At 43.0% G+C, this 26,953-nt stretch overlaps 3 protein-coding genes across 3 annotated transcripts; 1 reads left to right on the forward strand and 2 right to left on the reverse strand.

The window, feature by feature from the left end:
* Positions 1-340: 340 nt before the first annotated feature.
* LOC142970922 (DENN domain-containing protein 2A-like) lies at positions 341-9,896 on the reverse strand. The gene is given in 20 exon segments (XM_076111415.1): positions 341-372; positions 490-576; positions 657-926; positions 1,019-1,127; positions 1,245-1,286; positions 1,423-1,600; positions 2,243-2,391; positions 2,529-2,669; positions 2,763-2,840; positions 3,346-3,415; positions 3,693-3,802; positions 4,324-4,529; positions 4,621-4,671; positions 4,767-4,860; positions 5,108-5,317; positions 5,411-5,505; positions 6,117-6,208; positions 6,401-7,459; positions 8,833-8,904; positions 9,865-9,896. Coding segments are annotated over 20 exon segments (3,177 nt in total).
* Positions 9,897-11,332: 1,436 nt separating this feature from the next.
* Positions 11,333-19,941, forward strand: slc37a3 (solute carrier family 37 member 3). The gene is made up of 14 exons (XM_076111416.1): positions 11,333-11,410; positions 13,077-13,285; positions 14,286-14,400; positions 14,503-14,595; positions 14,680-14,763; positions 14,956-15,101; positions 15,448-15,544; positions 15,644-15,728; positions 15,859-16,070; positions 16,183-16,324; positions 16,440-16,541; positions 16,681-16,880; positions 17,477-17,542; positions 18,296-19,941. The coding sequence occupies exons 2-14, from the start codon at positions 13,209-13,211 to the stop codon at positions 18,386-18,388; spliced, it is 1,512 nt and encodes a 503-aa protein (XP_075967531.1). The 5' UTR covers positions 11,333-11,410; positions 13,077-13,208; the 3' UTR covers positions 18,389-19,941.
* Positions 19,942-21,898: 1,957 nt separating this feature from the next.
* Positions 21,899-25,975, reverse strand: cdkn1d (cyclin-dependent kinase inhibitor 1D). Its single transcript, XM_076111417.1, has 3 exons — positions 25,798-25,975; positions 23,211-23,695; positions 21,899-23,090 (listed from the first exon to the last, which is right to left on the reverse strand). The coding sequence occupies exons 2-3, from the start codon at positions 23,683-23,685 to the stop codon at positions 23,032-23,034; spliced, it is 534 nt and encodes a 177-aa protein (XP_075967532.1). The 5' UTR covers positions 23,686-23,695; positions 25,798-25,975; the 3' UTR covers positions 21,899-23,031.
* Between the last annotated feature and the right edge of the window lie 978 nt (positions 25,976-26,953).

Genomic DNA, 26,953 nt, shown 5'->3' on the forward strand with positions numbered 1-26,953 from the left:
ATATTGTTGCCTGAAGAATGTAATCTAAAAAAACCAACCAACCAGGAACCTCTTATGTATTTCTGTGAGTCTACAGTCCCATGTTTCAATATGTATGTGAAATACAGCAGGATTTTCCTTTTTTGGGATTCACTAGAGCTTCACTGTGTCCATCATGAGTCCTTGAGGAAAAGTCTCACACGGTGACACAGATGAGGATGGCGTGAACGAGCGTATCTAAAAAATAAAAGCATTCAAGTGATCATTTTTTTTGTTGGATTTCTGCAGTCCGTGAAGTCTTTCCTTGTTTCAGTGCTTCTTCTTTTTAGTTTGTGTCTCTTTGTGTGCAATTATAGTGGCCTTATTTCTTGGAAAGAAATTTCATTTTGTTTCCTAGAGCAAAGGGAAAAAAACAAGAGTGATTCAAGGTGAGAATGAGCCTACTGTAGATTGTTTTCACAGAGTTTGTTTCACTACAACAAGGAAAGAACAGCTCAGAAACAAACTCACCCAAGCCTTTGAGAAACCTGTTAACCCTCCGGTGTTCATTCTCGTGGATGGAGTCTAGATACTCCTGCACCCTCGCTTCAAACAGTCCTGATGAAAGAGAAAGAATCATGAATCACTGCATCAGCTCCCCAGCAGCCGGCCCTCTTGTTTTCACTGCAGCTCTTTACCTCTCAGAGCCTGCCTGTGGAGCTCTCTCTCCTGGATGAACCAGCCGAACATCTGGGTCTCCATGAAGACCTCCAGGAAGCGACGCACAGTCTTTGACGGGATTGCTTTACGGAAACCCTCGCGCTGGAAAGAGCAGGGGACCGGGGAGGAGGAAGAGGACGAGTAGCCGTCTTCCCGTTCCCCTGTGATGAAGAGTGGATAGTGGCCTACCAGCTCCACGAAGAACCGCACGAAGGCCTCGGACACAACGGTGCTAAGATGGCCAGAATCTGAAGAGAAGAAGATAAACATTGGATCGTGAACTTGCTCAGTTGCAAAATTGAATTGCTAGTTTTCAGTGTCAGTCCTTGATATGTCTCACCACCAGGTGTGTCTCCTCCTCTCTCATTAGCCAGCTCTCTTCTCCTCTCCAGAACAGTCTCCAGGGCTGATTGGAGCTTAGAGGGCAGGATGGCGTCCTCATCGTCCAACTAAATGTGACAAACAGGATAGAAAACTGATTTGTAGGGGAGTTAAGGGTGAAATAATTTGTTCCACATCCATACGGATTATGCAGAGCCATATATGTGATACAACACATGACCTACTTGTCTGAGAAATCGACTGTTTCCAAGATCCACAACCAGAACCTGAGCACAGAAAGCCTTAATTTATTGTTGCTGCATTGATGTGATAAATCTGTTCACAGCTGCAAATAAGTATATTTTTTTCTATATATGGCTCAAGTTTCTCTGAACGACTGCTTAGAATTAGTGCCTTTCTGACCTCCTCCAGGGGCAGCTCAGTGAGCTGGGGCAGGGAGCTGGACAGCAGGCCAACGATGAACGGGGTTGGAGTGCAGACGATGTCGAGCATGGCCGAGGGCAGCACGGGGATGTAGGTATGCTGCCACACAAAGGGGTAAAGCAGCGCCACGACAGCATGGCAGCACTGGGAGAGAGTACTGCAAGGACAGACACGGGGAGAATGAGTGGAGGGCAATCAGATATTATCAAATGATGATGAGCACAAAAGGGAACGCTTTTCATTGCATGTTTAAAGTCTTTATAGTAGATATTTTTCTGGATGAGAGAGAGAGGGAGAGGCAGCGAAAGATACAATAAGTAAGTAATACTCATTCTCACCACATGAGGGGGCTATGGTTTAAAATACTGTCTAATCCCAGTGAATATTCCCTACAGTAACATTTCCCAGAGAGGAAAGCAAAGTTACATACTTCTTTCATTTACGTCACTTAACTTCACATTCCACTACTGTGACCGCTCTCTCTGACTCCCACTGGCTTTCTCCTGCAGAACAAACAATCCGGCCCCAGCACGACAACAGCTCAACAGACTGGCCTCAAAATATCTCTCTGGCGTGTTCCCTGAATAAAACTGGGGCTGCCTTAAATTTATTTTAAATATGAGGGTCTGGACCACCCGTGTTTCTTTCTAACTTCATAATGAAAACATCCCTGAGGCTTGAACTTAATATCTGCCGACTCCATAATTACATAAAGGATGGAAGAAGGATGTTTAGTGCAACCTCATATTGGGCTATTGTGTAAGTCTACAGGAGCAATAGCTCCAGTGGAGGGACCGACCTGAGCTTGTCAGCGGTGAAGATGACCCTTCGCTCCAGCAGCAGAGACCCCAACACCCGGAGGAGCAGGCGCAGACTCAGACAGGAGAACAGACACTCAAAGTCCACGTGCTCCAGGCGCGAGTCAGAGGGCCGACAGAGCTCCATCACCTGGGATTAAGAGGGATAAATCCACAAAGTTATAGCACACCATGAATACTGGTTAAAAAATAGTTTTTTTTATTTACCTTTATCGAACATATCGAACAGGTTAACAGGGTTAATTTCAATATTGCAGTGTCAGTCACCTCAGTGCCTGAGCCAGGGAGGAAAGTTTTGATGGTGATGGTTCTGCCTGGAGCTGGAAACTGAGCCTCCATGATGGCTCTCATAAAAGGCTGCACAAGGGCTGGAGACAAAGCCCTCCGCCTCTCCACCTCATCCAGCACCTACAGTACACACACACACACACACCTTGTAAATTTGCTCAATTACTTTTATGTCAACAATATTATGATAAGGAACCAGTGAGAGTGGTTTACCTTGGAGAACAGGTTGAAACAGCCGAGGTGACTGACAATACAGTAGACTTCTGGTAGACGTTTACCTTTTCCACTGGGCTGAAAAGAGAGGGGGGACGTTTACTTGCTGCTGGTCTGGGAAAAACTCAGAAACATGAACCTTTTGAATGTATTTATTGTAATGTAATTCAGTTTAATGACCAAGTATTTTCTGGGATTAACAACTGTTTTTTTAAAGTATTTTATAAGTATCCTTAGGGATAATGTGATCTGTCCCGAAGAGTTGCAAGGTTTCAACATGACAGAGGCCACATAAACGTTTGTAAAATGAAAACATATTGCTATACTACTGTATACTATCAACAGCTCTGAAAGTAACATATACTGTAGAAATAGACAGACAGAAACAAATGCAAATGCACACACACACACACACACACACACAAACATTCTCACACACTTCCTCCCAGACTCTCAGAAGGACTATTTTCCCACAGGCACATTGACTATTTTGGCACGGTTATTTACTCAGCCGTCATCGTGGTATTTAGCCACTTCCTGTTCAGTAGCAGCGCACTTATTTATTCAAGTCATTTCTATTTACCAGTAAACGCCGGCAGTATCCGAACCTCCTGCTCCCATCCTCTCCAGTCAAAACAAAGGAGAACATCTCACTATGAGGGATGACCCACAACAGATACACAAATAAACATGCGATTAGTATATTTTGATTGTACATCTGAGAAATATACATAGATAGTTATGTTCATACAAATTGACTAAAGGGACTCATACATCATCAGTACAGTCCAGCAGTCATGTCTATCATGGGTTAAACAACAAGTCTTCTAGCGGTAATAAAAGTTCTCCAGTACTATTGACCATGAAATCATTTTAAATGTATGTGGCATTTCATAAACAGTAGCATTACGGTAACTTTTACACTCTCACCTTGGGTAGTTCTCCACCGGCTCCCAGTCTTTTGCATCAGGGAAACAGAATTGAGGAATGATCCTCAGCTGATCCTCCGTCTCCCTCATGAACTTGAAGCTCCGCTCCAGCTGCAACATAACGAAAGTTATAAGTTTGTTTTTACTACTTTCGTGCATTTTCTTTAGCTTAATTTCCATCATTATTTCATGCATATTTGTCCACAATCAACAGGTAAAGGCTTGCATGTAGGAATTAGGGTAGCTAAAAAGTTACTGTATGAACAAAGAACTCCTCTCTCTTCCTTTTTCGGCTTTTTGTAGTAAGAGAATCTAGTCTGGTTGAATCGGCATCAGTTACTATTGACTATTGTCTGGCTGAGGTTAAAGACATTTATATTTTGAGGCATTAGGTCTCAAAAGTTAAAGTGGTACTTCTGGGATTTTTTACATTGCACTTCCATGAAGTTTGTGGACTCACAAGAGATGTTTAAAGAATGGTCAAAATCAATGCAGCAGAATTTTTTGTCCTAAATGTGAGTCCAAAAACAGAAGACTGGATCCAACATTTCCTGAGTAGTGATGATGATTACATGATGAGTTAAGTTTGTGGTTTGCCCCTGTAAAACAAGATGAAAAGTAAACATTCTGACCTTCGGGGGAAACTGCTGTGTGACCTCCGGCAGATAGTGGGCACCGGCTTTCGACTTCTGCAGCGACACGACTAGAAAATACTCAAAGAGCCGACGCTGGTGGAGCTCCTGGTCCAGAGAGCTGTTTCTGGTGTTGGTGCTGTTGTAGTGGGCCTGGCTTGGTTTGCTCAGTATGGACTTGACTGACCTGAGACGCTGACGATGAGCTGGAGAAGAGGAAAGTAAGATACAGCATGGTTATGAATTGAAGATGTCAAAAGGTGTAAAGAAAAAAAAGAAATGCTCTGTGTAATCTACCTTTCGCTCTTTCTTCAACTTCACTCTCAGAGTCACTGTTCTCATCTGTAACTGCAAACAAAAGTCATGTCTCTTAAGCCAAAACTCCACATTTACATTATAGGCATTAGAAAAAGGTTTTAAAAATGTAATGTCAGCATCATCACCTCTCCCTGAGCTTGTCTCAGCGTAATGATAGATCCTTCGTAGATGTTTCTTCCCGATCCGAGCCTCAAAGATGCTGTTGATTCTTAGTACAACCTGTTGGGGAAAAGCTCTGAATCAGTGGGATTGAATACATCAGCATATCTTTCATCAAGGATGAGAACAAAACACAAATTCATACTAATTTGGCACCTACAGAGGAACCTGGTAGCCACACTTGATTTAGATTAAAGCTGAATATCTGTAAGTAATGTGGTAAGCATTAGGGTTGTAGGATAAAATGTCTACTCTAGTTCAGGGATTTCTGGGTAAGATAATACATATACAGCTCTCAAACACACACCGTTGGTATCCTGCGGCAGGTGCGGCTGTAGGGATCTCCGGGCACCCAGGAAGTGTTTTCAGGCCCAGCGGGGGTGGAGGGAGGGCTAAGCTGGGGTGGAGATGAAACGCCCCCGCTGCTGGTGCGGCGGGGCGACTGGTTGGTTCTCCGCAGGTCCAGCAGCTTGAAGCTTCTGCCTGAATTCTGCCTGAAGAAGCCGGGCCTCGAGGTCTACAGACAAAGAATAAAATACAGTTTTTATAGTCATTTGGAAAAGAAGTGGTGTCATTGCTAAGTATTATGCTTGGCTTGTTTTGCAAGAACCTTGGTGGTATCGGCGCCAGGAGAGGAGGGCAGAGACTGCTGGGAGCATTGACTCTCCAACTCTATGTCCTCATATGGGTTCTCTTTGGACGAGTCTGGAGTGAAACCAAAGATGGCAATGTCTAACACATGTTTATAGGCATTTCTCAAAATTCAAACAAAATGGCTATTCTGATATTTTTAGGCTGAAGCTGCCAGTAGAAATATTCTATATCTATGTCCTACAACATCATTTTCTGCAGAATGTCGTTGATGATAGAGTGGAAAAACATGAAAAACATTTAATCCATGTGGTAACACACTGGTTTCTCGAAAATACCAGGGACACATCCATGAGCTGTAGCCCCTGTTTTACAGTTTACATCTTAGTTTGAAATAGGGGTATAGTTCGACAATTTGGCAAATACCCGTATTACCTTTTTTTAGTGGCCGATAACTATGAGGCTACAGCCGAGAGACAGTTAGCTTAGCTTAGCACAAAGACTGAAAGCGGGGGGAAGCGGCAAAACCTGGCTCTGCCGACCAGGAAAACTTCAGGGAGGCACTGGACCACAGCCAACAAATAGTCAAGCACATAACTTGACCAAAAACCACAAATTCTCCCTGTTTCACGTCTTCATGCAAAGCTACTCTTCTCATCGAACTCTTGGCGAGAGAGCAAATAAGTGTATTTAAAAAGGCGAATCAGTAATGGACAATGTCTGACCTGGGACGTCTTCATAGTGATGCTCCTGAGACAGTGAGTGAGAGAGCAGCGGGCTAGTTGACCCTGCGAGGTCTTCAAACTCAAAGGATTTCCTGTCATGGGGAACAGAAAAGTGCGAATGAGGGAAGATGTTTAAATGTATTTATTAATATAATTGATTTTTACTCATCCCTCGTAACATCAGGTCTAACTGTTACTGTGGCCACAAAACTATATGTTGTGTTTTATAGGTTTAGCTCTGGCTAGTATATGAGCCACACATTTAATTTGTGTTCCCTCTATACCTGTTGACGTTGTCTCTGACTCTCTCTCCCCTGGGTCTCCCGTAGACACCAGATGGAGGTTTTGAGGAAGTCTTTGTAGAGATGGAGGGCAGTGGGGGGAGGTTCCTCTGCTCTCTCCCCTTCCTCTGACTCTTCCCAATGGGGGCGCTGGCTGGATGCTCAAAGGTGCGTTGGGGTTTGGGGACTGGGTTGATTGGGGGCGCCCCTGGCTCTGTGTACACATTCTCCCGGGGCTGCTTCCCTTTCGCTGCACTAGTTTGACCCACCTGTTTGTCCTCGCTCGGTGGACTGAAGTAGTTTCCAAGCTCCGGAGGGGTTTTCCCGTGGTTCTCCCCCATAGCCTCCAGGTTTTTAAAAAGGGTGAATACAGATCTCTTCTCCTGGCTTTCATTGCTTTTCCTCAACGTACCCACTGGCTGCTGTACTGCTACTGTCGGCGAACAAGGCCTTGAACCAACAAGCTTTTCCAAGTTCTCTTTCTCGTGATCTTGCTTTTCCTTGTGCACGACTCTGCCGCTATCCTCCCCTTTGTGGTTTTCACTGGGCTTGCTGCTCTTAAGCGTCCCTCTTTGCTGTTTCCCAGTTTCAACAGGTGAACAAGGCCTTGAATCCCTAAGATTTCCAACATTCTCTTTCCCAGGATTTTCCTTTTCCTTATAAGCTACTCTCCTGCAACTCTCTGCATTCGGCTCATCAGACGTTTTATTGGTTTTTGTGAGGGATTCTGTCCTTTTTATGCCGGCGCACTGGCCCAAAGAACCTGAGGTAACGGGTGAATGTGTGGGTTCCTTCCCCTCCCACAGAGAAATCTTGTCCTTGATGTTGGCTCCATTGGATCTGGGGAGCTTGTTGCTCACCAAGAGAGCGCTCTCATTGCTGTGAGGGTCGAAGCTCGGCCTCCTGTGAGCCATTGTGGGTGATTCTCCCCGCTGGTTGTTCAGGTTGTCTAGTGGGGTGAAGGGGAGTTTTGGTGCCCCCTCTCTTCTTTTCCCAGCTTTCTTGTTTTCTCCTGAAGAGATATGGAAATCACTTCTCTCACCAGCACAGCCCTTCTTTACCCTGAACACACAAAGACAAGACACATTAACATAAATCTAAATACACAAAAACAAACCATTCAAATAGGATTACAAACTGGTGTGCTGCAGATCTTTAGTAAATATATTGACACAATGATCAGTATCACCAACTGCCACATTTACTGCACAGTGCACACCTCCCACCAACCTACAGCTTTTCCTGTAAGGTCAACAAAATGTACCACGTAGTTTAATGTTGTGATCTGTGAAAATGTTTTATATTTGTTATTTTAAAGGATTGGAAAATTGGAAATTAGCGGTTAATGCTGTGATACATTTGATTGGATAATTGTTGTGCAATTATCTGTGTATATTGTGTTTGGTCCTGTCAAATAAACATGAAATGAAGTCAGTTAACACTTGACCACCACGTGTTGCCATTGAGAGTGTGAAACCATAGCTGAAATAGCAACATAAAAATAAGTGATAAACAGTTCAAATAGCTAAAAGTAATGGATAAGTGTTTTCAATAGTTAGCTAGATATATTGGACAAACAGTTAAAATAGATAGGCGACTGTGGCTAAGTGGATAGCAGGGCCGTCCTTCAATCAGAGGATCGCTAGTCGCATGTCGATGCGTCCTTGAGCAAGACACTTAACCCCAAAATTGCTCCCGTAGCTGTGCCTACAGTGTAGAAATGTGATAGAATCTGAATTGTAAGTCGCTTTGGATAAATGAAAATGAAAACTTGATCAAAGCAACTTAATCAATTGTATGAAAAAACATTTTTTATAATATCTTCTTTTTTTAATAAGTAAATAAACTTTAAAAATCAATTGAAATTTTGACATTTGGTGATGGATTCTTGAGCTCATCTGAGGGGTTTCACAAGAAAAACAAAAAAATGTAGAGAAGCAACGTTTTACAGAATTCCTCAGTAAAACACATCCTTCTAAATGATGACTGTATCACTGATTGCCTGAAGTAAATAAAAAAGAATGCAATAATATGCTAACAAAGGGCTAAGTTACTGACTGCTATCATAGTTTCCTAGACTTCCCATACAGTCACTGAGACTGCCAGTTAGGGGACACTTTGTCTTTTTCTGGCGACAGTGGGAACATTCCGCCTGAGAGTAAATGCCAGAGGACAAGGCTATGACCAAGCATCTTCTTCTCATCAGCCTCGCTAAATAAACACATACTTGGACCGGGGCCCATTTCATCAAACTGTTATGTTTTAATAAATAAACAAGAGGAAATGGGAAAGACCTTTTCTGACTTCTCCTTCATGGATGTGACGAATAAAGGACAAGTTAAACCGTGTTACTTATTTCTCAGGAGGAAATTGTGAGGAAAGTGTCCATCTCCTACAGGGACAATGTTCACTGATAGACCTGTGCTCATACAAACCTGTTGGCAATGGAGTAGATGCAGTCCGGCGTGATTGTCATTCTCTTAGTGGCCGCCATGATCACTGTACACCTGAGACAGAGATAGAGAGGAAAGCATCTTAAGCTGAATGTGGCATTCAGAATCTACATATTAACATTTTTATTGGCATCCAGTCTGGTTTTGGCTCCAAATGACAATTACCCTCAGGCTTTTTTTTTTTTTCCTGAATACTGAGACTGAATACATCTGCACACACTTTTTATTTTTTCACTCTATGGGTCAACATGAGATTAAGGTCCTTTGTAACATTTTAGGCAGTGTGGCCATCATTCACAGCTGGTAATGTATGGTAATCGTGGGCCAGCTGGGCGGACTCGAGGCAAAACATGACGTTCACACGCACCAACATTTCAATAGTCATCAGGGAACTCATGCATGATTGAATCACTCTTCTCTGCCCTTTCTGTTCATTAAGTGCTCCTTATTCTCCTCACAGGAGACCAACCTTTGCTCCACTCTGCCTTCCACCTCTTGACTCTCATACTTTTCACATCTCTCAGGCCAATGTTTCAAAGTTCAGTGGCCTGAGAGATAGTGCTTGGTAATTTCCCAGCAATGAGGCCGTTGTCATCATTTGTTTAGTTAATATGTGGCCCGAATGACAGTTTGCATGAGAAGAGGGACCGCATGCAGCCCTGAAAGACGGCGGCTGTCGCTGATTAGCTGAGAAACAGATTCAGCTACATAGTTACTGTGTGATAAAGACAGCAAGCTATCCAGAGCTGCATTATTAATCAAAGCGGTCGCAGTTATCATTACGCTAGAGGTTGCTTTCACAAAATGCTCAGATGACCTCCCAGAAAGATTTACCTTAAGAAATATATATTATTTTCTCCTACTCTGACTTTTTTTTCTCAGTTATTTAGAAGACTAAGTACAACATATATGACTCAATTAAATTAAGAATGAAACCCCATTATTCTCATAACACTGAGTGGAAATCCCACTCATCTTGTATATTAAACACACAAAATCAAAGCGGCTTCTTACCTCCTTCTGTCTTAAAGTTTCCATGTGTTCATTAGTGAAATGGGAGCATAATGCAGCCGATGCTGCTGTAACAGTATCCATTGATATAACCTCCTCTAAACAGTCTGCATTAGGTTTTCTAGCTCGAATTAAGCCTTGAAGTGAGTCGTTAGAGGTTTAATTGAGAGAGAATAGAGACTGTACGCCTCTCTCCCTGTCTCTTCTCCAATCTTCAAATTTGATTCACTCTTTCTCTCCCCACACACAGAATATGACTTCCTCTCTCTCTCCCCCCTCCCCTCTCTCTCTCTCTCTCTCTCTCTTTCTCTCTCTCCCCTCCTGTCTGTCCCTCACTCTGTCTTAGTATATGTCTCTATCTGCTGACTGTCCCTCTCATAGCTGACATTACGAACAAGATAGAATGAATGAATGACTCGTGAAACAGACTGAAGCTACTTTAATATCATAATCTTGCCTACAAGTTGCAGGGAAATGACACATGGGACAGACGTTATTGTATTACATTATTTCCCTCCAAATTTGAAGTTCGTTGGAATTCACACCACAACTGCTTCTGGGCTACAGTTGCTCATGCAGCTGTAGCTCACCCTCATTGCCCCATGGTGTCTATTCTTTTACAAATTAATATATGAATAAGAGAGGCCCAATGCGATTTGCAAACAGCAAGTGAACAAAGAAAGGACATGAGACTTCTAATGTTACATCCAAAGAAAAACAAACTACCGGTAAGTGTTTTTGAACTGTTGTATTATAAATGAACTCACATGGCCAAGAGGGGTTTCACGAATCGGTGTAGGAAGCATACAACAAGATACTTTGTCATTTTGCACTTGTGACGTTTTAATATTTTACATATACGTACAACTTTCTGATTTGAATTTTAATCCTTATATTTCATTTTTCTATTCTATTAGCACGACCTTAGGTGTGCTCCACATAGCACTTCACTACACACAGCCTACTACTTCAGCAAATAAACCTTTGAATCCTTGAATTATTTAAATGTGTTGATATTATATGATACTTTGTAATACTATGAAATGTAACCACAATGGAAATTTGAAACAATGTCTAATCTTATAGAGTCACCCCTTAAAATGTTTACACATAGTTTAAACACATATTTAGGCCTACTGAGCAAACTAATGTTAAAGGCTTACCAGAATTCCGGTGCTGGATCCCTGTTGAGGTGTCAGGCAGTGAAGTGGGGTGTTTGTGGCGGGGCAGTTTTTAAACTATGTACAAAGCAGCCGATGGTGGGCTGGCTCTACCCACACAAGTGTCACAGTGACAGGTGACAGCTCAGCAGCTGTCTCCTCAGTTCCTCATACCTGTCGTTCCACTCCTGTCCTGCTGGCGGCAGCAGCGCGCCGCTGTGCTCTGCGCGCAGCGATGTCCGTGACACAGAAATCCACGGTGTGGCGGTAATGCGACATCGTGGATGACAACTGCCGTAAATGCTCAGAGACGAAGAAGAAGCGGGAAGAAGGAATCACAGTAAACATACCGAGAGAACAAGCCAGCTGACGCTTACATGAGCAGAAAGGTAAGAAAACGCTTTGGTTTTTGTTTTTAGGTTAAGAGTTTAAAACTGTGACTTCTAGCTGTTTATTTGTAGACGTCTGTTGTGACTTTTAGGTGGAATGAACCCGGAACTTGCAATGTAACGCCAGGTAACATTAGAGGCTCCTGTCACCAAGTGATAACTAGCTAACGATGTGTGCCATGTCACCCACTGAGGCAGAGATGGACATGAACTGCTCTGTTGAGTGGCTGTTTGCTCCCCATAAGCACAACAAATGAATTAAAATGACTTCACATCCATGGGCGTATTGGGAATAAAAGATGAGTTGTGTTCCTCTACGAAGAATCCAATCCGTGTCTTTGAACACAAAAGTCATAAACGAAAACAGTGATTAACGTGGCACGAGAGGCATAATCTAGAGCCCGTCTGTTCTGTAATCTACAGAAAATTGATTGCGTCCTTTAAAAAGGGACGTCCTGCTTACATTTTCTATTTTAGTGTGGTGTGCAGTGTCCCATATGTCGGTTACCTTTAGGGTACCTAACAGAGAAGTACTATTTACCTTATGGGAGTTGTCTTACAAGTTATTTTGGCACGTGGGAGAAGTTTACCTTCAGGGCTTTCTGCCAGAAAGGGTTCTTTCTAACCCAGATGCTGATATTTTCTTAAACCTAACTAAGTAGGTCTGTTTCCTGAACCTAAAGGGTTTTGTGACAGAAAGCCCTGAAACCAAATAATCGATCAATAGGAAAGAAAACAGTCTCATTTTTCTGAAGTGAGTACTTTTACATTTTATACTTTTAGTACATTTCCCTGATTATTCTTGCACACCTTTACCCAAGTACCATTCTCAATGCAGGATCTGTCCCGCTGAAGTGGCTTTACGTACTCATAATACACCTTTACTACACATAGTAAGAGAGTGCTTTTACCCCAGCAGCCTAAATAACAGCCAGGATTTCATGGGTGGGGTTGACAATCATGTGAAAAAAACATTGTCTCGTTAGGAAATGATTTATTAAGGAAATGAAAGGGAGGCAATTGACTTTCATAAAAGTGTTTCTTAGATGAATGGTTCTCAACATGTTGGCCTCTGGCCCCCAGAATAAAAGCCTCAACCGATCCACATTAAATATAGTTTATTTGTCAGTGTAAAATACATATCAGTGTTTTCGCTATAAGTCACAGACATTCAGTCAGTGGGACAGTTTTTTCAATCTCTGGTCTCCTGTTTACCTTTCAATAACATGAGCCGAATGAGTTCCACACTTTGAAATATACAGATTTTGAATTTTTGGGGCAAAGACAGCACTGGTATTGAATCAGTACTCAAGTTGAGGCAGAGTCCTGTGCAAACACGAGGCGATGCATCGCTGCAGCTGAACGGGCTGGTGGGAGAGGTGGAGTGGTTTCAGAGGCAGTCAGCACACACTGGGCTCATTGATACCTGTGCGCACAACCCAGCATTCACACCAGATGCATCTAATTACACCGCTCTTTTAGCCCAAAGGGGATAACTACTTTCTACGAGCTAGCGTTGCCTCTTGTAGTGCAGGATTAATCCAAGACTGGTATAATCAGGTAAAATAATATTCATCACCTGGTCACCACAATCTTGGGTGAACTCAAACGCAGTTAAGCATTTTAACTTTGGTTTCCAACCCCTTCTTTTCTTTGTTCCCCTTAGTGATGTGCTTGTCCCATCTGACATAGTGGGACACTATAGCTGGACCCCCCCTCCTTGTCCTTTTGGTGTTCCCCCTGAAGGCTTCCTTTTCTCGTCCTCCACCTCCTCTTCCTCCCTTCGGCCGCCCCTGTGATGCCTCCCTCGTGCTGTGGCTACCTGTCACAGTACACTCACCATCATCTGGTTGTCTTCCTCCTCACCTTCTTTAGGTAATCCAGGTCATCGTAAAGGTCTTCCTCTAACCTGGCGCCACTGTAAAACACCCATTCAGGGCTACAGTGACCTGTTTCTTTAAGGCTTTTGTGTTGTTCTTTTATTGCATATTTATTGGAAAGAGTCATAAGAAAGATGGAATTAGATTTCCAACCAATTTTTTGCAGCAGTTTTGTTCAATAAGAGGATGCCGAGTGTGCCGAAACACACTGAATGGACGTGAGCTGTACATTTAGGTGAAAGGTTTATGGGGCAAGGTTACACGGTCCCAGGTCAGACGAGGTCAAGATAACATGGACAATAAGTCATTGATTGGATTTCCAATAGACTGAGTTTGGGTCTCAAAGGTCTCAAAAAAGCAGTGAAAATGAATTGTAATATTTTCTAATTGGGGGGAAAAAAATAATCAGAAGAGGGAAAAAAAAGGAAAACATGCATTTTGTTAATTATTATTAACGTGTTTGGATCGGTCTTTTATTTGTCTACTTGTTCAAACCCTGTAAATGGAAAATCTGCTGCAGTGTTAAACAGAGAAGGATATTAATCTTTCAAAACTCCTACCGGGAGCAAAAGCAAAGTGCCGTCTGCAACAGGAAGCAGTACACAGTGAAAACTGCTGTTCAGCAGAAAATGTGGGGTTTCAGCCATTTCCTGTTTTTGTTGATAAACATGTTGCATTGAAGTGTTTCTTGTAAATTCTTTCAGCAGAATCGAACCGCTTCTCTGGAATTTAATCTTTACTGCCTGCCGTATGTGACCTTAAGTAGCCCAAGAGATCTATGTAGATCCTTTAAAATAATATTAATACGTCAAGTGGTATGGCATTATAATGTACATAATTGCCCTTTTTCGAAACTGTAACTATTGCTCCGTTATATATATTATAAGTGTTGAGCATCCCCTCCAGCGTCGGTATGACCGTTGACCTGTTCTTTCTACATGGATGGTTGAGATAAAGATTCACTTGCTGAATAAAACTGTCTTCTGTCTCTCCAGCTATGTGCTGCTGCATGCGTCCAGGAAGACGTTCAGCAATGTGAAAGTCAGCATCTCGGCCCAGTGGACGCCATCCGTCCAGAATGGCAGCGCACCAGCTTTCTCCCCCGGCGAGGTACAGAGACCACCAGCAGCACGACAACCTGTAACATTTAAACGCCCCTATTGTAGACAAAGCTGCACATGCATATCTGTGTTTTCTCTTCGCCTGTCGCAGACGTGGGAGGACCATCATATGTTTGCAGATCAAAAGCAGGCCACTCTGTTCTTGGGAGCTCTGGACTCCATCTTCCTCTTCTCGTATGCAGTGGTGAGTACTCAACGGGGGCTTTCTGTGTGCAGTCGTCAACTTCTCTGTCATTTGTGTCACTTCCCGTTGGTCCCGCCCACACAGGGTCTGTATCTGAGCGGCGTGATTGGGGACAGAGTGAACCTGCGCTACGTGCTCAGCTTCGGCCTGTGTGGCTCTGCTGCAGTGGTGAGTATGCATAGACCTTGCGTTCGTGCGTGTGTAGACCTCGTCGGGGTGCTTTTGTTAGTGTCAGGTTGTGCGTGCTATTGATGGAGAGCTTCTTAATGGAATATTAAAGAGCAGCAAACATTTGTTCCTAACACACTGTATTTGTATGATATTTTGGAATACAACTGTAGCCCTCTGTGTGTTTTGTAGGAGTTTGTTTTTGGCACTCTCACCGAATGGCTCCACATCTACAACATCTTTCTGTACTGCGGCCTGTGGGTGGTGAACGGCCTGCTGCAGTCAGCCGTCTGGCCCTGCGTTGTGGCCGTCATGGGCAACTGGTTCGGCAAGCAGGGGTGCGTGACATTTCTCCGTTTACAAAAAAAACCTGCATTTATCCGACGCTGCTAGAAATATTTAGTCGAGTTGGTGTCTTGTCAAGTGGAGCTTTATGATGACACACCCACCACACACGGAAACACACGGGAAACACTCACAATGACATCCATTCAGTGGCGCTGCGGCCAAAACATAGACGCTATTGAGACTCTGTTTTTCCTCAGCGGCAGGACTTGTGAACGTAATTTGCTGAATATAAAGATAGCTTGTCACTGAGCTGCCTGAAGTTGTGTTTAGTAGGATATTTTTAAGAATAGGAACATTACTGACGTACATTTTTCTTCTCATGATGCTGTCTTCCAGCCGGGGCTTTGTGTTTGGCCTGTGGAGTGCTTGTGCCTCTGTAGGCAACATCCTGGGGGCCTTCCTGGCTTCTAGCGTGCTCAAGTACGGATATGAGGTAAGAAACACACACACACACACACTTATTGAGACCTTTTACTATCATTTTCTCAGCAGCTAAATGCTAACATGATGTGCCGTCTGTGGCTGCGTGCAGTATGCCTTCCTGGTGACATCAGTGGTCCAGTTTGCCGGGGGGATCGTGGTCTTCTTTGGCCTGCTTACCTCTCCAAAAGAAATCGGTAAGGGCTGAATGATGATGACGGACGCTATTTTGAACTTGAACTCTGCCCGAAATAGAAACGGTTTAGTGTCTCGATTGCCTAAATTGATTGGATCTCCACTGCTTGAATGTGTGATTTCGTGTGTCAGGTTTGAGCTCGGACTCAGAGACCGGACTGAGCGCGGTGGAGACGGACTCGGACAGCCACAGGCCTTTGATGAGCGACGAGGAGGAGAAGGAGGAGGAGGAGGAGGAGGAGGAGGAGGTGGTGGTGGTGGAGGAGGCGGAGGACGAACCTCTGGCAGAGACTCCTCGAGCCATCAGCTTCTGCCAGGCGTTCTGTCTGCCTGGGGTGCTTCCTGTGAGTGCGCAGCTCCAACAAGTCAAGACGTATTCATTTACAAAGGGCTTTTTAAACAAATGGAGATTAAACGATACGACGCATGTTGACTCTGTGTCTTCTTCTACTGCAGTATTCCCTGGCTTATGCGTGTCTGAAGCTGGTCAACTACTCCTTCTTCTTCTGGCTTCCTTTCTACCTGAGCAACAACTTCGGCTGGAAGGAAGCCGAGGCCGACCGCCTGTCTGTGTGGTACGATGTTGGAGGAATTATCGGTGAGTGGCTGGACAATTTACGCATTTTCTTCCTTTTTATTTAATCATAGTCTCTTGTATACATAAACATCCTCTTTTCTCACTGCGCCTCTGTCACTTTGTGTCTTTGCGTCAGGAGGGACAGTTCAGGGTTTGATTTCTGACTGCATGGGGAAGAGAGCTCCAGTGTTGGCCATCAGCCTGCTGCTGGCGATGGGAGCCCTGGTGGGATACAGCAGTGAGTACAGACTTTAAGATTAGTTTATTAATCCTTCAACAGGAAATCAATCAGCAACAAACTACCAAAATATAAAAATACAAGGTTGATGAAAGTCAGTGTTGGCCACAGTACGACTCCTACTCTCTCTCCTTCTCAGACTCCCCGAACGACAAAGTGATAAACAGCGCGCTGTTAGCCACCACTGGCTTCTTCATTGGCGGCCCGTCGAATATGATCAGCTCGGCCATATCTGCTGACCTCGGCAGACAGGAGGCTCTGAGGGGCAGTCAGCAGGCCTTGGCTACCGTCACTGGCATAGTGGACGGAACTGGAAGTATAGGAGCGGCCATCGGACAGGTGAACGAAAAACACCCGACATTTCACAAGGAAACGTCTGTTCTCTATACAAACAAATGCTTTCAAACAGCAGGAAGAGTCGAGATTAAACTACAGAATGAAGGATATAAAAGAGGGTTTTTGATGGATCTCCCCAGTGACAAAGCACATGCACACATGTAGCTCTGTGTGCATGTGCATTACCGTGGTCAGTCTCTCTTTGTTCAGCTATCAGAAAGCATCGATCATCTTGTCCTGGCTTGTTAAGACACTCTCGTTGTGCGGCTCAACTCCATTTAATACAGAGCCAATATCCTGAAAGGAATACATTTGACACCATGTTTGTATGTTTATGTAATGGAATCGCTAGCTTGCACTTTTAAATCTACTTATTTTTACCACTCATTAGGTTATATAAGTAGTCATCAACTTACTTTTAGAAGTGGAATCACTGCACTAGAATAACAGTAACTGTGAGAGCACTGCAGTGGGTTTTAGTTTGGATCTTAGCTTTGCATTGACGCTTTCAAAACACATGGCTGTGTATCAATTACACCTGCAGTCGCACCCTCGGGTAGACGTTTGACTTGTGCATTTCTGTCTCTGTCATCCTCTAGTACCTGGTGTCCCTGATTGAGAGCAAGCTGGGCTGGATGTGTGTCTTCTACTTCTTCATCGTCATGGTAAGAAATCACAACAGGCCTTTTTAACCCTTTTGCCTCACTTTTAAAAGAATTGCTCTGATGTCCTGAGAGCATGTATTTGACCCCGTAGAGTATGCATACATGAGAAAATGGCTCAATCTGGTGGGAAAATAGTAAAAACTACAATTCTGAAGCCAGGGCTCTAGATTGAAAGCCTGATATAATAGAGTGACAGCCAAACATTGTGGTGTTAATGGAGACATTTAGTCCTTCAGGGTCTGAGAGTCTGTGTTTTGGCTCCACCGTTTGTCATAAACTTATCATAGGAGCCATGTTTAAACTTCCAAAATAAAATTTGAAAAATGCCATGTAAATAAACACGGCCAAAATGATTGAAAAAAATGTTTGTAGGAAGGCAGAATAAGGGAAAGCACAGGTGTTGCTCATATGTGTCGATGAGGAACAGACCCATCGTTGATGTAATTAGTAATGCCGAGTCAAAATGTCTTAACGGTGTTTGTTTTTACAATACATTGTCATTAATTACTCTAAGTATATTAATGTATGAAGTATGTTTTGCATGGGTTTAAAGTAAATTTCCAGCTATCAACCCCATGTTTTTGATGTGCTTCTTCCTTTTTTAAAATGTTTTTACCAGTGCACTTGTTAGTGCACTGGTGGAAGCATTAGTGTGTCCTTACCCACAGCAACACCACAGCATGTGGTTGTATAACACTAGTGTAATCAACACAACCCTTGTGTAACTCTGCTCCTGGTGTTCTTATGCTACAGACAGGGGGCAGCATTGTGTTCATCACTCCGTTGCTCCTCAAAGAGGTGCGTGCCATGTGGAGAGACAGACAAGCGCTGCGACGCCAGCTGTGAAAGCGTCAAACATCTGGCAGCCATAATGTTCTGACTCTTATCAGTGACGGCGCAGCAGGGCCGCTCACAAACGGCTGCTTTTAGGTGAGTTTCGAGGAGGTGGAAAGATCCGTGGGATGAGGTTCCTCACCGCCACAACGATTAAGGTGACCCAGACTTAAGAGAGACGCCACTTTCATTCCCACAACCACCGGTGTTTGTCTATTAACACCCATGTGAGCAGACAAACAGTCTCTGAGCACAACACTGGAGTCTTATCCACTCGCTAAAAGCCTAAAAATGTAAATGCACACTTCTTTTAGTGTGACTCCGAGGATTGAGAGGTTGTGTTGAAGTGCCTGTTTGAAAAAGGCTTTTAAAGGAAGCTCTCCAGTCTGTGAATTCAGGCCTTGCGGGGCCATCACTACTATTGTATGTATTTTATGATTTAAATGGATGTAAAAACCTTTTTAAAATGTAGATTGGGTCAAGTTGAATGAAGTTTTCCCTTTTTTAAATCACGGGTTCTTAACTTAAAGATCAGGCCCTCTGAGATGAGTTGGGGGTCAGGATCGCCTAAAGAATGTGAATAATAATTTAAATGTAGAAATGTGTTGTCAGCTGTTGTAGATAAGTATGATATTTTTGTTGCTTGTGGTCGAGATAATGAGCACTGCACTGTAGTATTGGTAACAAGGCAACGTCTTGATGATTTTACTGAACCACTCGGATGTTAGCTGGGTTTTTTAGGAAACTTTCTCATCACAGCCACTTGATTTCTCTTGTTTACAGTTTTGCGCAATCAGGGTTAGAAAGTATATATTGTGCATACGGGGACTGGTTCTCTCGATTCTGTCACAGATTGAAACACGCTCATTCTTTTTTTCAGTTTTGGTGTCGTAAGTCGCAAGCAGCCGCTGTGAAAACTTTCACACATTGAGTTTATAGTGTAGCTTCCCTATCGCACATTAAAGTGTAAAATACATACTGACGTTGCGGAAGAGACGTGTTTTGCCTCTTTTGTAGCAGAAGCTGCACATTTGCACGTTTGTTTTGGGGAACTTGACCGTCTGTCTGTGTCCGAATAGATTTGTTATTATGTTTTAAAGGCCAAATGAAGGTAAAACACTTTTACAATATCAATTCTTGTCATAAGGGTGAAAGAAAACCTCCTATAACACCAACTATGTGCTAGTTTATATTTGGGACGGTTGTCTACTTTAACAGACACTGTGGTCAGCAACCAGACAACAATTTGGGGAGGATTGTCTTGGTTAAAATCAGTAAGAAAGACACTGATTTTCCAGACGGTCTTTTAACATCTGGGCATTTTGGTATCATCTTCATCACTTTTATTAATGAGGCGTGTTCTTTATGCTAAACTAGGAAAATGAAACCTGCACCTCTGATGTCTCTGAACTTGCCAAGTGTAAAAGGATATAAATTGAAATGTGTGGAATTTGTAACACTATCTGTGGTGTCTCTGTTGTTTTATTTTTATTCATGTGTACTTTTTCAGTTTTAACTGATGTAAATGCATATTTTCATTTTAAATAAATGCAAAGTAAATTTTGCACACTGAGTTATCTCCAGAATATTTGAGATAGGACGGTAATGGTGTAGGTTAAATAGTTTTTGATCATGTAACGAGTGTTTCCTTTCTGAACTTTCTTTTATTATAGCTTGTAAGTATTGCCAAATGATTGACTTTGTGTGCAGTGTTACCTTTAAACCACCAGGGGGTGCTGTTAATAAGAAACCTTACATTTCAACCTCTCTCTGCTTCTCTTAATACATCCATGCTGCTCATAACACTTCAAAACAGAGCGGAAACAAAACTTCAGACCAATATTTCTTCGTTTGTATCAATCTTATTCATTCATTTTTATTATTTTGAGTACGCGATAAGAAATCAACAATATGAAAGGCAATAACCGCACCGACAACCCAGAAATATATTTACAAATATTATCAAAAGGGATACGATTCTCATCCCAAACATGTCCACTTCTTACATGTTGCAAGGGTACAAACACCAGCATTAAATTACAATAAAGTAATTACAAAGATGATCATACATTCATGCATATACAAAGTTACAACAACAACACGACTTAAATATAGCTGCGACGGGGGATTTAGGAAAGCGCAGTGAGACACTAATGGGTCAATCTTTATATTTATCATTTTAGTTTTTCCACCTAACGGACTTGAGGAAGACTAACGAGCTACACAACCAACTTAATGAACACATTTAGAAACTGTTTGTAACAGTGTAAGTGTGATTTGAAGGGGAAAAACGATTTTATTAATTTAAAATGTCAAATGTCCAATCTGTGTCTCAGTTTCTCAGTGAGTATTTCTTTTTTCTTTTTTAAAGATTACCGTAAAAAAATAGTTCTCGTTAAAAATCGTAGTGCAAAGATATAGTTTCGGAAATAACACAATTAGTAGTTATATACCAAAAAAACATAGGGACTTTAAAATGATACAAACTCAAAATAAGTTAATATAGACATTGAAAGTTTCGTCTGAGAAGATGGGTGCACACACACACACACATTTACTCTCTCACACATACATAAGCAAGTAATCCCATGTTTGCTATTTTAAGAAACGTGGAAATATCGCCTCGTTGAGCCATGAAAGAATAACATGATTATGAACGACTCCTTTCATGCTGATTATTCGCAGAGATTGAGGCGCTTGTTTTGGTGAAAGAGAGACTGAGAGACTTGGAGCAGACAAAAGCGTGTCTGGCTGGAGAAATCCTTTTGATCTGAGACACTTTCTGGTGAATGTTCCCTTATTGACGTTTGTCCCCTTTCCTCTGCTCCGTCTATTCATGGGGAAGCAAAGTGAGGCAGAGACGACAACAAAAGCCGCCTGGTCGTTTCCTCTGAGCTGGGCCACACTGACACTTGACTCTTTTACCTGATGTGAAACTCGACGCCCGAGCGCTGAACCTCGACAGTTTTTACCACAACAAAATGAGGAGACCCCCCCCCCCCCCCCTCCCCTCCCTCCCTTGTTTCTGTCTCTCTGTCTCTCTTTCGCCTGTAGACGCAAACAACCTCCATTGGTTTTGTTATTTTGCGTGTAAGTTTTACGCAATTTGAATCACTTGATGAGGTAGTAAAAGTAGATTAATCCAGGTTATGGCTTTTTATCCATATACAAATTAGAACGACTGTAGGTAGGGATGAGAAGCAGGCACATCCTATTTGAGTCACCAAAACTGTACGTTGGGCAGCTGCGGCACGTTAACACTATATATTTGAATATCCTGACTTGGTTGAGGCCTTCTGTGACCACTAACCACTCAAACAGTGAGCGGCCTGACGCGCATCTGATTTGAATGGCACTGCAATTTCTCTTTGGTTCAACGGAGTTTGCTGCCGCAACTGTTGCAACCCGTGAAAAACCTCAAGATAAACACCAAACCAACACATTCATACACAAACAAGTGTACGCATGTACGCACAAACACGTATAGAACGGTACGGAGACGGAAAAAGGGAAGCAACACAATTTTTCATACTGAATTTTTTTTTTTTTTTAAAGACAAAATGGAACCAAGAGGTTTGGATTCCTTTGAGCTGCAACACAGTGATAAAACACTTCAGAGGCATATTTATCACCTACGAGGTGGACGTCACATGAAAAATGCTACATTATTACAAGCGGAAAGCCGACAAAATATACAACTAAACAAGGTATGTTCTGGTCTGTTGCCAAAACATATACAGAGATTTGTACAGCCCCATGAGGCAAACAATGCAATGCACAAAGGGAATATGATTTGCAGTTTGTATATTTTTAGTTGTCAATGTGTTCATTATAGATGACCAATATTTTTAAGTGACAACGGTGGAGCGTAGATGACCTATTATGACTTATAGGCTAAGGCAGAATTTGGGGGCAATGGCGCAGGTTTCCACAAACTTTCTTTTTTGGGACGATGATCTAACGTCGTGAATATTAAATAAATCGTCCCACAGGAATTTACGACCGCATTACCTCATTGCTGAACCTCCACCGTTGACCTTTGCCCTGGAGCCTAATCACAGGCACGCTGACAAATTTTGAGCCCTGGGTGAGATTTCGACCCCTGGCTTGACTCGTTGCTATCCGAGCCCCCGGGGTGAGACTAAAGGCTAAGTGCGCTGCGAGGCCAGGACTAGTAGCTCATCTAATCAAAACCTCTTATGACTTTTAGCAAGAGGGAGAGAAAAAAAGACAGGTTGAGGACTGAGGTCAAATACTATCCAAGACCCCTTCAGAAGAAAATCAACCTCTTAAAACTAGAGCCAGTTTTCTGTTATCAAGAGTGCATTCAAAATAAGTTCACAGTATAGTCAACAGCTGAGGAAAACAGTATATAGGACATGTATAATATTTACAACTCTCAACAAAAAACGTTCCTAAAGACTGAGCTAGACTAACTAGGGAAATGGTAGCTTCCTTGTGCTGAAAACTTAAGGTATGTGGTGTCAGAGGAGCTTGCGCTGAATGAGCTTGTGGACAGTCACTTACAAATTGCTCCATATATATATATATATATATACATATATACATGAGATACGACACATGTCTGTGTGAGGGGACGTGTAGAGGGATGTCGAGTACTAAGTGATCCTCCGCTTGGGTCTAGTTGTGCTTTTCTACTGCCAAGAAGATGCTTTGTAATGCAGAAGCTTCCTCTTCTTCACCTTGAAATAATCTGGAGAGTTAAAAGAAGACGGATCAAAGTCAGGAAAAGCACTTACAGTCTCAGAATTATGATTAAGAGAAGAATTAAAAACTGTGTTGTAGAATAACTTTTACTCAAATGTTGCTTTACCTGTGATGGCAGACTGTTTGTGTTTAGCGTGCCGTTGGATCTGGTAGCAACCCCTCGTGGTCACCTCCAGGTACTCATCCCCGGATCCGTACGAGCTGCCGTACCCTGGGGAACCCTCGCCCGACGAAGACGACGTCCGACTCTTGGACGTGGGCCGCGGCTGCGCGGACCTAACCGTGCGGCTGCGGTAAAACGCCGGCACGTCCTGGTGCCCGAGCTCCTCCCACTCGATGCCGGAGTCCTCTCCTGGCGTTTCCCTCTGGAAATCGAAGTTCCAGCGCTTCTTGGCCTCCTCCACGTTCGCGCAGAGCAGCCGCTGGAAGTCCTGCTGCAGCTGCTGGTGGTCCACGGACCCGAAGAGGTTCCTCCGCACCGGCCCCACCTTCAAATTCAAGGCCTCAACGCCCCCCAGGCCGGAGAGCTCTGGGTGAGGCGCCGTAGCCGGTCCCGCTGTTGGTGTGGATGGAGAGGCCATCACCACGTCCCTGTCGGAGAATAAACACAGAGTGTTAGAGGGAGGTCAGAGGTCGAGCGTTAGGCCTGCTGAGTTCCAGTGAGGTGTGATCTGGGTTTTTACTGGCACAGATTACTTTCTTACAACACACAGGCAGTACACTGCCCTCTTGGGCGTCTTTTTTCGTGTTTTTATGTGATCAAATACACGTGTGCCCTAACCCGCTGAGTAATTACTGCAGCAAAGGGTAACTGAACCAACACCAAATAAATCTGCCACGAAATTCCCTGCCGTGTGAACCTGATTCTCCACCTGCTCTGGCGTCTGCCAGTCAAAGATCGCCAGCTAAGGTCAGCAGGTCACAGAGGAAAAAAAGCCCATGTGGGAATGTTTCCCATAAACCCACATTAGAGCTATACTGTTGAATTCTGGGATTAATTTACTACACTGGTAATTGATAATCTCCCATGCTTCTCCATCTTTACTGTATGCCATTCTGCAGTACCTCTATGTAGAGAGAGATACGGTTTTAATCCTAACCACATCCCTTGCTGACTGTACTCTCTGGGCCTCAGTGCTTTATGTGTGTGTGCAGTAAAACAAGAAGATGTGTGTTTTCTGGGATGGGCAGTAACCACTACAGAGCTGAGAGGTGTATAGTTCTGCTGCTGATACTATTCGAGGTCTCAAAAGTTGTGTTTTCTTGATCTTAAATGTTGCAAACAGTTGCCGATTTCTGAATTAAATTAACTGTTTTAAATCGATAAGAATCGCTTCTGCCGGTTTGACCATCAAATCGAAGTTATTTATTTGCATGGGTCCTGAGCGTTGCCCAGAGGCAATTTCGACAAGTTTGTGTTAACAGGATTAATTGCAAATTTGTGCGGTGGTGTGCTTCACTAACAGACACTTAACTTCGTTCATAAGGGCCCTTAAGTGGCTCTGTTTGTATAGGGGCCCTGTTTCAAAACCTTGAAATAGTACCATTAAGTTAATATTGTTTATTACATTGTGCATATTATACTTCAATAAATGTGCAATCTTATCAAATGAGTACAACTTAACTTGTGGACAAAGGGTGTGTGTGGGGGGATAATAACCAATAATTATGCACAAAATATTGTATTCAGGGCCATTCATAAAACACAGAAAGGATAAATGTGTAGAGGGACTTTTAGAAACGACGACACATTATATCAGATCCAAGATCAGCCTGAAGACAGAACAACAACACCCCGTGTGCTGAGGAGGGAGGTGGGGGGGGGCAAAGCGTTACGTAAGAGTTTGACATCTACAGTGTAACTAGGTAGAGCACTTTCTCCAGGCAAATAGTCTGTCATTTCACGATGTAGGTCTACTTTTCGAACTTTTTTCAATAAAACATGTGTTTTTTAACCACAGCGGGCGACACATTGAAACACTTTCTTCAGTACTAAATACTCTCACAAGCAATAATGGATTTCAACCGCACAACTTCCATTTCCTCGTTTCTGTTTCGTTCAGAGTTCGATAAATATTAAAAAAGACTTGATGTGGAAAACGCATAACCCAAAAACCATAATGTTTTTCTTTCCCCAACAGGTCTGCTCTCTCCGAGTGAGAGTTGTTTGCGTGGAAAATGAAGTGGGCGCGGCGTGCAGATCTGTTTGCTGTGCTCGGTGTCCTCACTGTGCAGTAAAAACACCGAGAAAACCTTCAATATCTTACCCGAAACCCCCTCAGGAAAAATGACTACAGTTCAAAATGAACACACCAGAAAGTGCATTTAAAGGCTGCGTTAAGTGTGCAAAAAACACTTCGTGGCGCAGTTAGATTCACTGCGGATGTGAGGCAATGAGATGCGACACAAACAGTCCGCATCTTGTCAAAGCACTTTGCACTCAAGTTACACACACACACACACACACAACAGCCACATGGTAAACATCAACAACAAAATAGGATTAATGAACAGTTACATTGGCTCATTTAAATGCATAATAACTTACAACGCGGGGAAACTCACTGAAACTCAATTAAACATTAGTTTGCATGAACTCAGACCAAATCTAAAATGAATCAACACAAGAATGCGCGAAATAAACTATAACAATGTCAAGCCACGATAAGAAAAATAGGACATTCCCCTCTTACCATCAGCGTCAATATGTCAAAAGTTTTCAAAAGTTTTGAGTTTCCCGTCTCGAGCGTTTCGTCCGCGAACTCCGCACAGAGGAATTCAAATGTGTCCCTGACAGCTCCGTGGAGACAAACAGTGTCACGTTGAAAGCGCTACTTCGCGTCCTCTTATCTGCGACTTGTTTGTAACGGACTGTGAAGACAGCGGGGACGTCCTACTCGAGGAGTGAGTCACGTGGCTCTCTTCATAACAGTCATTGTTGGAGCGCAGCCAGGAGGTAAACACCGCTGGCACACATTCGTACGACAATTAAACGCAAATCCAACTACGGTTGCATTCAAGTGCTGCAAATATGAATAATAAAAGAATAAAAGAATAAAGAATAAAATATGCAAAGTGTACGAAAAGACAAACAAATCGTATTATAACTGCAATTAATGCAACTTTATCCCGTTCCAAACCTGTTGCTCGTGCACTCTGTTGGCAACCCGACTTGTCCTTCAGAAGGGATTAGAAATAGCTCAAATATCTCAGCAATGGCGGCCATTTCCCCCTTCGCCCCCAAATGTGACGCGCATTCGCGTGTAAGCTCTTACATCACGTCTTGTTTTGGCACCCTGCCCTTGTCCTCGAGTCACGTTGAACCGCTACACGTGAACGGCAAGCTGGAAAGTCTGCTACATTTTGACTTCTCCTGCAGTTGTACCACATCCCCATTTGGATATAGGGCCTGATTCTGTATGTGAGCTGGGGGGAAAAAACACTCAAACGCCCCGAATGCCTCCACCATGTGCAAGTGGTTTCTCATAGAAGTAAAGAGAGGAAACAGTGCTATTTTCGGTTTATAATTGCAAAATGAGTTTCTGACTTCTTGACCTCTTAATTGACTTATGCCTTGAACTTATAACTCGGAATTAAATGAAGCAATTTAATAAAAATAAATTAGTTTTCACTGCTCAAAGAAAACGACTATTATCTGCAACAATTTGGATAATCGTTTAAGTTGTTTTGAAGCAAAAATGCTAAAAGAAAATTCCCTCAAACTCTTTCGTAATATCTTTATTTCCAATTATTGAATGACTCCTGAAAGGCCTTTGCTTATTATTTATTATAATACATCATGTTCTCTCCATGACCCTTCCTACACCTATTATAACCCATCTCTTTCTT

The sequence above is a fragment of the Anarhichas minor genome, unplaced genomic scaffold, assembly GCF_050575085.1.
Source record: "Anarhichas minor isolate MPS153535 unplaced genomic scaffold, ASM5057508v1 ptg000045l, whole genome shotgun sequence".
Lineage (NCBI taxonomy): Eukaryota > Metazoa > Chordata > Actinopteri > Perciformes > Anarhichadidae > Anarhichas > Anarhichas minor.

Bases quoted from the DNA above. Each gene is read 5' to 3' on its own strand.
- slc37a3 (XM_076111416.1), top strand. From the start codon at position 13,209: ATGCCTCCCTCGTGCTGTGGCTACCTGTCACAGTACACTCACCATCAT. The intron at 14,596-14,679 runs GTGAGTACTCAA...CCGCCCACACAG, and splicing joins TCCTCTTCTCGTATGCAGTG to GGTCTGTATCTGAGCGGCGT. The intron at 15,545-15,643 runs GTAAGAAACACA...GGCTGCGTGCAG, and splicing joins TGCTCAAGTACGGATATGAG to TATGCCTTCCTGGTGACATC.
- cdkn1d (XM_076111417.1), bottom strand. From the start codon at position 23,685: ATGGCCTCTCCATCCACACCAACAGCGGGACCGGCTACGGCGCCTCAC. The intron at 23,091-23,210 runs GTAAAGCAACAT...TTAACTCTCCAG, and splicing joins CAAACAGTCTGCCATCACAG to ATTATTTCAAGGTGAAGAAG.